Below are 13,419 nucleotides of genomic sequence, written 5' to 3'. Positions count from 1 at the left end.
CATCTAGATAACTATGCTGGTGACATGTGCTAGGAGAGAATCATAAGGTTAGGTGGCATTGGAGTCCACCGTATCTCATGATTTCCCCAAGCAGCCTCACATAGCATAGGTGCTAAAAGAGAGAGGAAGTGGGAGGGATCGAGACTTTTGGGGCTGCCTATCATGACTCTGGGATCTGTTCCAGAAAAGTGAGTGAAGCCAACTTAGTTGGACTGCCTCTTCTACTATGACTTTTATGTGAATCAGCAGTGCATTCTGAGTGTCTGTGTTGCAGACTGCTGACAAAAGGGCATTGATGTTTGTCACCTGTCTGTAGCAATAAGGAAATTATTCATAAACTCTTCCAACACCCTCGTGTATTGTGTACCGATATAATTGTGAAAGAGATGTTGGCAGAGGTTTAGTGGTCTTAGTTTTGACTTCAGCGTCTGTACTGGAGGCAGACTTGTTGAGAAGGTGCTGGTAGCCAAAGTCGTTTGTTTCTTGAGAACTGGCCAGGTTATAATTTCTTCTCTCTGTGTGTGTATTCAAAGCCATATCTGCTCACATTACTGAAAAGATTCCATTTGGATGTAGAAGAGAAAGGAATTTCAGTCAACTACAGTTCCTTAAATTTACAATTAAACACGCGTGATGTAAAAAGTTACTATGCTAGAGTTTGTGCAGTTTAGAATGTCTGTCTATGCTTCTGACATTTTGTATCTTCTTAGCAGGGTGGATAAAAATCAACAATTTAAAAAAAAAATTAAAAATTCAGACAGTTTTAAGTAAGATACATTATAACTCAAAGATATCTCATCATGGAATAGGGATTCTAAATTAAAATTCTATAGTATGAGACAATATATTCATGTAATGTTTAAGAAAAGTTTTGTAAATGAGTTCCAATAGTTCATGGATTAGGGACCCAATTGTATGGGGTTCCATGAGCTTCTGTATAGATTATTTAGGTTAATCTCTCTATTATCCAATGGGACTCAGTGCTCAGTCTAAGAGATACCATCAGAGATGCTTAGTTTTGCAGTTCTCAAACTGTGGATTTGTGCTTGTTAACAGCTAAAATGTTTTAAAATAAATAAATAATATATAGAGGTGAGAAATAACAGACCTCAACCCTATTGTCCCTCCGCAAATTTGTGTACACAGAGTCAATCCCTTACCTCTCTCTAAAAGTGGAGAGTTTCAAAAAGTTCAATGAATAGAAGATTGTTGGGGCAGAATAGATCTGGGCAAGGAGAAGAAGTCTGGAGATGAATGTGAGAAGGGAGTAGAAACAAAAGTGAAACTGTTTGAGCAGCATATTCCAGAAGTCTTGAGGTCTTTCTGAGTGTAGCCTTCATTGATTTGAGATCTACCACACCATTCTTTCACTAGAAGGGAAAACCAATAATGGCAGCAGGCCGTAAAAGAGACCCAGTTTGGGAATAAGAACCATTCAAGAAATATATGTTTGCTGATGATGTTTTAAAGAAAGTCACACCAGTGAACTGGTGGAAGACACTTAAGCAATTGGATTCAGAGACTGTTGATGTGATGATCTCACTTTAAACAGCAGTAGCTTCTTCTGCCAGTGTAGAAAGACTATTTTCTTCCTTTGGACTAATTCATTCCAAATTGAGAAATCGTCTGGGACCTGAAAAAGCAGGAAAGCTTGTTTTTCTTTTCCAGATTTTGAATAAACATGAAAATGAAGTCGAAGACGACTGAGTTAGCTGCAGAAGCCGATTTTTTAAGTTTCTCACGTTGACCTGGCTGACATAGTTGATTTAATTTTTGTTCTGTTTTTTTTTAAATATGTCATTGAACTCTTTTAGTTAAAAACAATTTTAACAAAAACAAACCTGATTTGAAAAAAAAAACCCAACTTGAATGTTTAGCTAAATTCAGGTTTCAGAGTAGCAGCCGTGTTAGTCTGTATCCGCAAAAAGAACAGGAGTACTTGTGGCACCTTAAATACTAACAAATTTATTTTAGCATGAGCTTTCGTGAGCTACAGCTCACTTCTTCGGATGCTAAATTTCTGCTAAATTCAGAAATTTATATGCTTGTTTTGTTAAAATATTATATGTTTGCTGTTGAAGAAAAAAAATCCAGAATACATAACTTTGTTGTTTTAGTTAAATAAAACAATTTAAATGTCTATCTGGTGATTTTCTCCTCCTAATACAGCATGGCAAGAAAATCCTCCAATTATTAATGATAGTTCATCTCCCAATGACTTCATAAATATCTGCTTCAATTACCTTTGATAAATGAAATAACCAAACAGTCATTCATTTTCTGCTATAGCTGTAAAACTAATCTGAAAGTTTTCAAAATAAATCACTTTAAAAATGTATGGTGTGTACCTTCTAAAAATGAAACCTACATCTATCTCTGAGTTGTGAAGAAAATGTATTAAGGTTATAACAGCCAACAAGAATGCACTTTTATGTAGAAATCCATGATTAAATCAAATCCACCTTGCTTCTTAGAGACTCTTAAAGTGATGTTCTCTGACAATTGACCAGGTACATATGACACTGTGGGGCTTAAATTAATATTTTTAATTTGCTCTGCTTACAAGTAAAAAGATCTTGGGATTTATATAACTACAAATCTGAGATCTGAAAGTAAATCTCTTCTTTTTCGGGTTCATACATCATCACTAGTAAAAGCTTTTATGGCCCCAAATTTTCCCTCATTCACATTTATGCAACAGCCTTGCCTTTAACATAGTTAACAATTCTGTTTATGTTACATGAGATCAGTTCACTTTCTCTTAGCTAAGTTGCTTTTCAGGGATCACTATAGTGAGCAGATATGACTTTGAACGCACATAGGGATTCAATTTGTTGAGGGAAAAGATGCAATTGTAGTAATTTTTCTAATATCTGAACTTTAAAGTTTAGTCAACTTTTCTTGATCTCTTATATTGATAATCTTATTATTTTCAGTCCCATGGCTGACTAAGCAGATCGTATACTCCCAGTTTATTTACAGCACGTTTTCTGACAGCCTTATCATTCCTCACACTGTTAAAGTGGCTGTGAGTATGTATCTTTATATGCTAACACTATATTATAAAATTCCCATGTGTCTAACATATGTGTGCATGTTAACTTGTGGCAGTGTCTGACATAATAGTCTATCAGCCTACCTTTCACAGTTTCTCAATTGGGATGTATGGTGTAGTGTTCATGTACAACAGCTATTTTCTTGTTGGTTGTCTGCATCCTAGTGGGTCTTCGTAGTGTAGGGTTATCATTGTATGGTAACTTTTTCTCCTTTCTCATGCTTTTATGGAACTGGCCCTTTTACTATGGCAGAGACAAACAGCTCCAGCCCTAAAGCAGCCACTTTTTCAGCTGCCCTTTTTTAGCAGATAAATAGTTTTGGCTCCTGTTAAGTTTCCTCTAGTTTTCTCTTTCTTAATCCTGGTGAGCTGGCACTTTTCAGAGTTGTCACTGGTTGCCTTATTGTTTCTTTGTACTTCCCAGTTTATCTGTCTCCATCTCTTGTCTTTTCTAGTAAGATCTTTGGGGTAGGGTCCATCTTTTGGTTCTGTGTTTGTACAGTGCCTAGCACAAGGGAGTCCTGGTCCATGACTAGGACTCCTAGATGCTATGATAATACTGTACTACTTCTACTAATGGTACAAAAATGTGCTTACCTTGAAATGTCTGTTATCAATAATCCAGAATGTATTCTGTTATTCTATAAGACACTAGTACAGGGGTAGGCAACCTATGGCACGCGTGCCAAAGGCGGCACACGAGCTGATTTTCAGCAGCACTCACACTGCCCGGGTCCTGGCCACCAGTCGGGTGGGGCTCTGCATTTTAATTTAATTTTAAATGAAGCTTCTTTAAACATTTTAAAAACCTTATTTACTTTACATACAACAATAGTTTAGTTATATATTATAGACTTATAGAAAGAGACCTTCTAAAAATGTTAAAATGTATTACTGGCACATGAAACCTTAAATTAGAGTGAATAAATGAAGACTCGGCACAGCACTTCTGAAAAGTTGCCGATCCCTGCACTAGTAACTTCTTAAATGTCTCCATTACTAGTAGTCTGCTGTATTGGATTAAGGGAAATATATGCTACTGTGTACTTTCATACAGAACAATATGTTGGAGATTGGCAAACATGGAAATAAAACGTTCATTATTGGGATTGTATTAAATGTTTTGGAAGACAGTTGAGAATAAATCTCCTGATGTGAGATGATACAGGAGAATTGTAAAGGTTCTATACCTGAAAATCTCAAGTTCTGGATGAATATTTGTTTCTACAGTGTACTTGCTTATATTTTATGCCTTCATTGGCACTATATAATTACAGAAAAACTGATAAAGGCGAAACAAAACAGTGATGAACCAAGAGTAAATTCAGCCAGAATATAAAGTCAATAGCATGTTGTTGTGCAGTTTTGCCATATTGTAGAGAGCAAGTCAGGTCTAAATACATCCCAGTGGCTGGGTCAGAAGTAGAAATACACAGTAATTAGAATGAGGGTGATTAGTGTGTCATTCATTCATAGTGATAATAATTAACAGAAGTCATGCTTTTTATACACAACACTGATATTTTCTTTGCTTTCTAGACCTAATGCCTAAAATGTGATTGTAAAGCCTTAGTTTGTTGTAAATATTTTTATTTTTGGAGTTTCTGTTTTCAGTTAAAAACATGGTACTCTTAGAAATGGTCACGGAAAACTTTAAGAATATTAATGAAAATGGAAAACTCTCACTTCACAACATAGAATGATTTTCATAAAATAATGGCACATGCATAAACAGAAAATCTGGTTGTAAATGCGGCAGGGGCTTGGGGTGGAGGAGGGGGTGCAGTGTCCCAGCGGTGCTTACTGCAGTTCCCAGCCAATGGTCATGGTTTCTGCCAATGGGAGCTGCGGGGCTGGCTCTCGGGGTGGAGGCAGCACATGGAGCCTCCCTGGGTGCACATGTGCCTAGGGGCTGCAGGGAACTGGCGGCTGCTTCTGGGAGCCACACAGCGCTAGGGCAGGGAGTTTGCCTTAGCCCTAGCCCCAGCTCCCGCTGCGCCGCCGACCGTACTTTTTACGGCCCGGTCAGCAGTGCTGACTGGATCCGCCAGGGTTCCTTTTTGACTGGGCATTCTGGTCCAAAACTGGACGCCTGGCAACCCTATAGATAAGTGCTACTAGTATTACTAAGAGCAGTACAAGTATCTCACATATCAAAGACAAGCAGAACAAAGAAATACTTGAGAAAAGCTTTCAAATGTATAGTATACACGTTAAATAGACCCAACAAGGCTCCATGGAAAAGTTTGAAAAGAATTCTATTCAGAGACAATTCTGCTTAGTTTGATCGTAGCTTGATTACTCTTTTCCTTTTTCTTTTTAAATATAATAACAGACTGGGTGGGCAAGAGAAGTGCAATGGATGTAATTTATCTGTATTTTTAAACGTCCTTTCACTTAGTATTGTACAGAAATCTCAAAGAGAAGCAGGAGGAGTATTGTCTGGATAATATTATCAGTGGATAATGAACTGCTGACAGATAAGATATCATAACTTATTATCAATAGCATTACTTCAGAATGTGCAGAGACATCAAGTGAAATCCCATATAGAGCTTGGTATTGAGATCAGTATTATTCAACATTCATTAATGACCTGAAGGAGAATGTAAATTCAACAGTGATCAAATTTGCAGATGATACAGCTAGGAGTTATGACAAATAGAGAAGATTTTCAATCAAAAATACAGTTGGATATGAACAACTTGGGAATTTGGTTGGACTGGTATGAGATGAGAATTAATGTAAAGAAATATAAAATAATACACTAAGGAAAGGATAATGCAGCACAGGGATAAAACAGGGAATTGTTATCTAAAAATAGTTATGAAGCAAGTGACTTGGGGGGTAATACTGATAAGGAACTGACTATGAGTTTTCAATTGAATGTCATGACAAAAAAGACCAATTTCATTCTGAGATACATATAGGTATATAGATGAAATAGATGGATAGGTATATAGATGAAAGTTTTGTGAGAAAGTCTTGCTGCAAACTTCACAGGATTTGTACAAGACAGAGCAACCTCAGAGGAGAAATTACACCTTAAAACCATGATCAGCCATGGCAGGAAAACTAATTCAGCTCAAATGAGTTTTATTGGGTGAAAATTTAGGAAAAAGAATGATACTTCTGTTCCAGTAAATTGGTTCTGATTTGAACTCAAGATAAAAAAAGAAAAAACAGATGCTTCCCATGAATCATTTAAAAAGTACATTCATTTTAAAATGTAATGTTTCTACTATATTTTCAAAAAAAAAGAATATCAGCTTAAGTAATTAAAAACAGAAACAATGATCATATGGGAAAACAACCCAGAAAATCTGTTTTATAACAGAAGCTATCAAAGTCAACAGTTTCTCACAGTTACCACAGATATCTACTGTTCTGTGTATGGGAAAAACATCATAATCTCACACTCCACTCTGTCATAAACGTTGGCAAAATACTGTTTAATGGTGACCACTGTATTTTGAAAAGATTTGTTTGTTGATGGAATGATTTTCCTTAGGGTGACAGAGACCTGTTTTAAGGAAAAGTAGTAACTGGCTGTATAGTTTTTCCCGGGTTCATTGTTGTGGCATAGGACCTTGTATGGGAGAAGAGCAAAGAATTTAAAGGAGAGAAAAATCATTAGGAATCCTCAGAGACTTTCTCTGTGGTGCAAAACATCCCAGCATAGATTGTAGGAGGGAGGAACATAATAAGCCTTCATTTGTGCTCTCAGGGGCAAAATGGCAAATCCTGTCTTTCTCCTGTTGGAATGGAGGGTACCAGGCATAAAGGAACCAGAGCAGCTACACTGAATGGTGGTAGGGATTTTAGGAACAGGGAGCAGGGTAGGGTCTGATGCTTTGCAGATACACTGGACGTTTCCTTTGTAGAGTAGTGGTACTAAGGTAGCAGAGTACTGCTCCCTCTGAGGTTGGAGTAGTATCCACGGAGCAGATTGGCCTTGCAGACCACTCATTTTTTTTTTCTTAAATACTAGGTACTGAGAAAAGGATCCATTCTTTCTGGTTGGTTTTCAAAGTGAAGTACTGTGTATTTCTGAATCTCCAGACTGCCGATGAGTATGTGCATTAACGTATCTGTAACACTACTATTCCTTTTTCCCCCCCCCAAAGGACAAGGAAGGAGTTGAAGGTGTCTCTGTAGGAGCCATTCTTTCTGACTATCAACGAGTTCGAGTGGAAGACGTGTAAGGAAATTGAGAAATTACTTATAAACTTGAAAAAAGATATTTTTTGTCAGTGATGTGAACAAAACCAACAAAAAGTCTGTAGTATAGAACAGAAACAGGTGCTTTTATTCCATTTTCTAAGATACCTGATTCGTAAAACTAACGGAAAGCACTGTGCTTTTTTCTTTGTATGTATATCTTCCATATATACCAGTAGTGAAATTATAGTAGATGGATTTGATGGATTCTACAGCACGGGTGGGCAAACTTTTTAGCCTGAGGGCCGAATCGGGTTTCATAAATTGTATGGAGGGCTGGTTAGGGGAGGGGGTCATGGCCCGGCCCCTATCTACTATCTGCCCCCCCACCCCCCAGGACTCCTGCCCCATCCAACCCCCCCCGTTCCCTCATGGCCCCCCCAGGACACCTGCCCCATCCACCCCCCCCGCTCCCTGTCCCCTGATCACCCCCGGATCCCTGCTGCCCCATCCAACCCCTCCTCTCATTCCTGATGCCCCCCCCCCGAGACCCCTGCCCCATTCAGCTACCCCTTCTCCCTGTTCCCTGACTGGCCCCGGAACCCTTGCCCCAGACTGCCCCCTGCTACCCTATCCAACCTCCCCCTTCCTGACTGCCCCCCGGGACCCTTGCCCCAATTCAACCTCCTGTTCCCCCTGACCATCCCCACCCGTGTCCACACCCCTGCCCCCTGACCCCCCCCAACTCCCCTGCCCTCTATCCAACCCCCCCTGCTCTGTGCCCCCTTACCGTGCTGCCTGGAGCACCGGTGGCAGGAGTTTCTACAGTCGCGCTTCCCGGCTGGATCCGGGCCATGCTGCTGCTGCCACCGTGCAGCACAGAGACTGGGTCAAGCCGGGCTCTGCAGCTGCGCTGCCCCAGGAGCTCACAGTCCCGCCACCCAGAGCATTGCGCTGGCCGCGGAGTGAGTGAGCTGAGGCTGCAGGGGAGAGGGAACAGCAGGGGAGGGGCCAGGGGTGAGCCCCAAGCCACGAGCTCGGTGGCTGGGTAGGACAGTCCCACGGGCTGTAGTTTGCCCACCTCTATTCTACAGGCTTCTTTCTGTCTAATCCTGGATCCATTGACATTATTGACAGTTTTGGCATTGATATAATGGGAGAGGTATTAGGCCATTTACTTCCACTGACTTTTCTCAGTTTCAGCTGGAGGATTCACTGCTCAATTCCAAAATCTAGAATTGACCAAAATAATCTGGTGGTCACCAGTTGACATTTTTCAACTAAAATTTCCATTAAGGACAGGAAATAAAAATGACCAGAACCATAATAAATATAACTTTGACCCACAAGAATCTAAAAACAAAGATATACTGTAAAACATACAAAACTCATCCACTGATTCATCATACTTTCCTCCAAACCAGCTGAATCTCCTGAAATATGATCAGGAGTTAATAGAAAAAGCACCATAGCTTTTTCAATTAATAAAATAGATGAGACACCTGATATTGGCTGTACTCCCATTACTTCCTCTTGAAACCAAGCCAAAACTTAGCAAAGTCTGTCACAGAAGGTTTGTTTAATAATAATTTAAAAAAAATCATTAAGCAGCAACTTGCATTTCTCATTTGTAGTGGGAAGATTCTTTTAATGTGGGTGTACCATACTCCCTCTTCAGAGAGTTTCAGCAAAGATTGAATGTATAAAGATACACTGGCAAATATATACACCCTAGCAACATGCGCAAGACTTTTGGTTGGGCTTTTAGAAAGTCTATTTGCAAATACAACTCTTGGAGCTTTGGAAGGAGAAAAGTGTAAACCTTACCATGAGGCTCAGAGTTTCAGGTGAAGTGACGGGTAGGATTTAGGTCAAAATGTCTGCCTCCATGGCTGCAGAGAAATCAAATGCTAGCTCTTCCCTGGGTAAATTTAGGCTAATGAAAAATCATTTAGGTCAAACCATAAATTTAAACTAGTGCAGAATGCATCTATTAGGCAGTGCTCTGAGGTGGCAGCATGTGTCACCAGTGCTGCATAATGTGCATGGCTATATAGTGGGTTCCATGTTGAATTTAAGGTGTTAGTTTTGATTTATTAAGCCCTAAATGATGTGGTAATTTTCTGCCTGAGAGTCCACCTCTTCTCAGACCATACTACCACAGTTGCTGAGGCACTCAGTGAAAGTACTCAAATCTCCCTTAATTTTAAAAAGAGTTGGTTGGTAAGAGGGCCTTCCCCATGCAGGGCTCTCAGCCTAGTCTGAAATATGCTGGATATGTTGGCCTTTGGGGCATGCTGCAAGGCACATCTATTTGTATGAGCTTCTGCAGAGGTAGACTTTTCAGGGGAATCAGATATGTGGGTGGTAAAGTTAATTCTGTGTTCCTCAGGTTGTTTAAGTTTTTGTAATTTATGGCAAGAATGCCTAGAGCCTTGGCTAGGGGCCTCTTTTTATTTTTATGAATTTAAATAAATACAATTCTAGTGGTTTCATGACTAACTCACTAGTAGGATGGTTTAAAAAAGTTCTAAGGAGACCTTTCTTTTTGCAAATCTGAGAAAAATAAGAACTGCGTTACATTCCTATAAAAATCACTATTTATTAATAATACAGACTTCATGAAGATCATCCAATTTTCCTTCATCTTGAAGGAGGAACTGGGAGTTTAGGATACCTAAGTCTATGCATAAGTACTCAGTGTGAATGCTTGACTTATACAAACTAAGGAGTATTTTCCCGTCATAAGATAATTTAAGGAAATTTTAAAAGCTAAAGAAATTCTAAGAAAAACTGTATAGAATTCTGACTCCACATTCAATCTGGGAATATCAGAATCCTTATCTGTCCAGTACATAATATAATAACCTATTTGTGAAGCCCACAACATTTTAAAATTGAAAATCCTATACCCCACTCTTTATCTGTGTCAGTTAAATTAGATCATTAAATAATTGCTTGCTAACCCCTCTAAACAAACTGCAATACCATATGCATACATATGCCAATAATATTGCTCTAAAAGTTTTAAATAATTTAAACCGAGTGTTATTGTCCTTAATAATCAAGGAACACCCCAAAAAAATTAGGAGTGAAGATTATCTTCTAAAGTGAGAATCAGTTTGGGGCAATCAGAGTTCATCTTGTAGAAAATATTTTGTACAATAAATATTTTTGAGTAGATTATAGTTTGAAACTTTCACATGGTGTAGATTCATAAGGATGTTTGTTCCTTTATTTTACATTTTCACCCTTTATAGTTAGGCATATCAGTAGAATGACTGTTTCATTTTACCTATTCCATGTTTTGGAAAATCCAGTGAAAGCATTTGAGCAACTTACTTTGCATTGAGGCCTAGATTTTCAGAATGGGTTCTAACTCCATATTTAGGCACTTATAGGAGGGGAAGAATATGCATTTATTAACTTAACTTTGGGCCTCTAAATGTTGGTGTTTATTAATGGTGTTTAACTATTTTAAAAAAAGAGAGAACCTATTCAGGCCAAAATAATTAAAGAATTTCAAATCCATTCCAAAGCAACAACCAACCAAAAATGACTGCTCTGTATATGAACACTTTAGAGGCTGTTTCATTCGTTTTGCCCTCACCAATAGTTTATATGCAGGTTGCTGAAAATTACAGAGAAAAGGAATAGAACCTTGCTAGTTATACACCTTAATCTAGCAGAAAATAGCCCAACTTCCCGGAAAATATGTAATAGTAATTGCAAAAGAAACTATAGAACAATTAGGCCAGGTTTTTAAAAACTGAGGGTGGGGTTTTTTTCAGGAGAGCTCATTGTTGACCTTTACATTGAAGTCAGTTATTACTTTCAGTGTTAGCAGAGTTAGGTAAATGCTGAATTATTTTGAGGATGCGACATGGGGTGCCTAAATTTAGTATTCTAAATCCATATTTAGGTACCTGATTCTCAAAGTTGCCAAGCACTCAACAGCTGCCTTTTACTTTGCTGCTGGTTGCTCAGCATCTTAAAAATCAGGCCACTTATTTAGATGCCTAAATATTTAGGTGCATAACTCTAGGCACACAAGTTGGCTAAGATGCTATATTTTATTGGACCAAATTCTGTTGTTGAAAAAGACAAAATTTTGAGCTATAAAGAGCTTTTCTTCAGGTCCTCAATTCTAGCCACACATTTAAAAATAATGTTAATTCTTCTGATACGCGATCATGTGTTAAATAATTGAAACAATGATAATTGACAAAATAAGTCTATTTTGTATGTAATTTGAGTAGGACTGCTCATGTGAGTAAGGTTATCCACTTGTTTGTGTTTGCCAGGTTTGGGCCATAATGGACAAAGTCTCCTTGCTTTATTTTTGTTTTTATCCACTTTCTCACTAATTCACAAAATTTACTAATTTGCAATGGGTCTCTCCCTGTCAGAAGTGTGAATTAGTGATCGTCTAATGTGATAAATACAAACGCAATTTAAAGAGCATATATCAAAGTAGTGTAAGTACAGCAGGTGAAACTAGTCTCCTTGGATTGGCATTTTGTATCTCTAGTACAGATTCTGTACTCATTCTGTATGTGGCAATCCAGTTGATCCCAATGTATAACGAATTCAGAATATGCAGTGGCGATCTGCTCTGTGCATTCCACAGATAAGCAGTGTTGTCCTTAATATTGTGGACAGAAATATACCGTCTTCTGGATTGATATGGGGTTATGTATATGAAGTTTTGGGGCTTAATTTTGCCCTTGTTTATACTTATGTTACCAGTGTAACATTATTAACATCAGTGATTTATACAGGTACAATTAAAATCAGAATCAGGTTGTTTAGTTTTCTTTTTTCATACAGTACACATACACACTGTACTCTGTAAAAGATAACATGTTTTTAATACATTCATTATCATAAAATATTGAAAGTTTAGAAAACATACATGTTTAATAGTAGGACACCCTAGAAATGTGTTACGTTTATTGTTGAACACATTTTTCCATGTAAAAGAGCATCATAATTGAAATTCACCCAATGATCTGTCTTTATTTTTCTTTCAAAAAGGTGTAAGAGGCTTAATCTGCAGCCTTTAGCTTACCTTTGGCGTCGAAACCAGGAAGCTTTGCTCAAAGAAATGATATCATCTAACATTCAAGCCATCATCATAAAAGTAGCAGCTTTTGGTAGGTATCCAGATTATGAACAATGCTGTATGTTAACACTTTGGTAAACTTAATTTATTAATGAGCAACTGCAAAAGCATAGCAAGGAAAAAGAAAACAAAAACTCTGTTTTGTAATTTAAGGTGAGAAACAGTAATATGAAGAGGTGAAGGAGGATAGATTTTAAAATGAGTGTTGCCAGAATATGACAATATGTCTGAACAATTAATGGAACCTATAAATAATACATAATATACACAATAGATTTTTGTAGCTTAGTCATTAAATTCCTTCAGTTATTTCCCCCTCCCAGTATACATACATATATAATGCAATGGTCCACAGTACTGTCATTCATAGGGAATACAAATTGATGGCTAGAGATGGGTTCAGAATTATAAAATATCACAGAAAGATGTAACAAAGAATTAACAAATTAATATCCAACATTTATATTGGGACTTAAAGAACTTGTATAACAGCAGTCTTTAAATTTGTGAAGCTGATAGCACACAGTAGGTGGGGTGTTACTGATATTTTTGAAAGAATGACAGTTATAGTTTAGTTGTTTGAGTAAATCAGAGTTCAGAATCAACATATCCTTTGACTTTCATTGGCAATGGTTTAGAGCGTGACTTTTATATTGAAGCAAGCCATTACAAAAGATGATCTGAATGTTTGCAAAGACAAAAGATGTACCCTAGTGGACTATTAAAGAAAGCTTTATTGAGTGGCACGTGTTCTGTAACCATACAGAAGCAGATGAGAACCTTATTAATGGCACACTACATCATTTCCAAATTACAGGACTCAAAGCAGTTTTTAATGTAAAAGTATCAGATTAGGGTTTAAGAATAAAAGTGACAAACCCCCCTTTTTCTTTTGGGGTCACTAGGGTTTTGTGGATCATTAGACCAAAGAATGGCTAGTATAATCGAAAAGAGTCAGTTCTACATAGGTGGATAAAAATATATATCTGATAAATTGTGTTGTATAACCTTGGTGTGTGACAGGTCTTACGTTTAGCATATATGTGACACTTCCACATTGTGTCTAATGCCTTTTTCT

At 37.8% G+C, this 13,419-nt stretch overlaps 1 protein-coding gene across 8 annotated transcripts in view; it reads left to right on the top strand.

The window, feature by feature from the left end:
• The window catches only part of DPH6 (diphthamine biosynthesis 6), a 403,785-nt gene that overhangs the window by 101,209 nt on the left and 289,157 nt on the right, over positions 1-13,419 (top strand). For all 8 annotated transcript variants that reach the window (XM_045016405.1, XM_045016404.1, XM_045016406.1 and 5 more), the window contains exons 4-5: positions 7,183-7,256; positions 12,254-12,372. In XM_045016405.1, the coding sequence (XP_044872340.1) occupies positions 7,183-7,256; positions 12,254-12,372 (193 nt within the window). The remainder of the gene's footprint in view (positions 1-7,182; positions 7,257-12,253; positions 12,373-13,419) is intronic.

This window comes from Mauremys mutica, chromosome 4 (assembly GCF_020497125.1).
Source record: "Mauremys mutica isolate MM-2020 ecotype Southern chromosome 4, ASM2049712v1, whole genome shotgun sequence".
Taxonomy (NCBI): Eukaryota; Metazoa; Chordata; order Testudines; family Geoemydidae; genus Mauremys; species Mauremys mutica.
The sequence above is the reverse complement of the archived record's forward strand: the minus strand, read 5'-3'. Positions and strand labels throughout refer to the sequence as shown.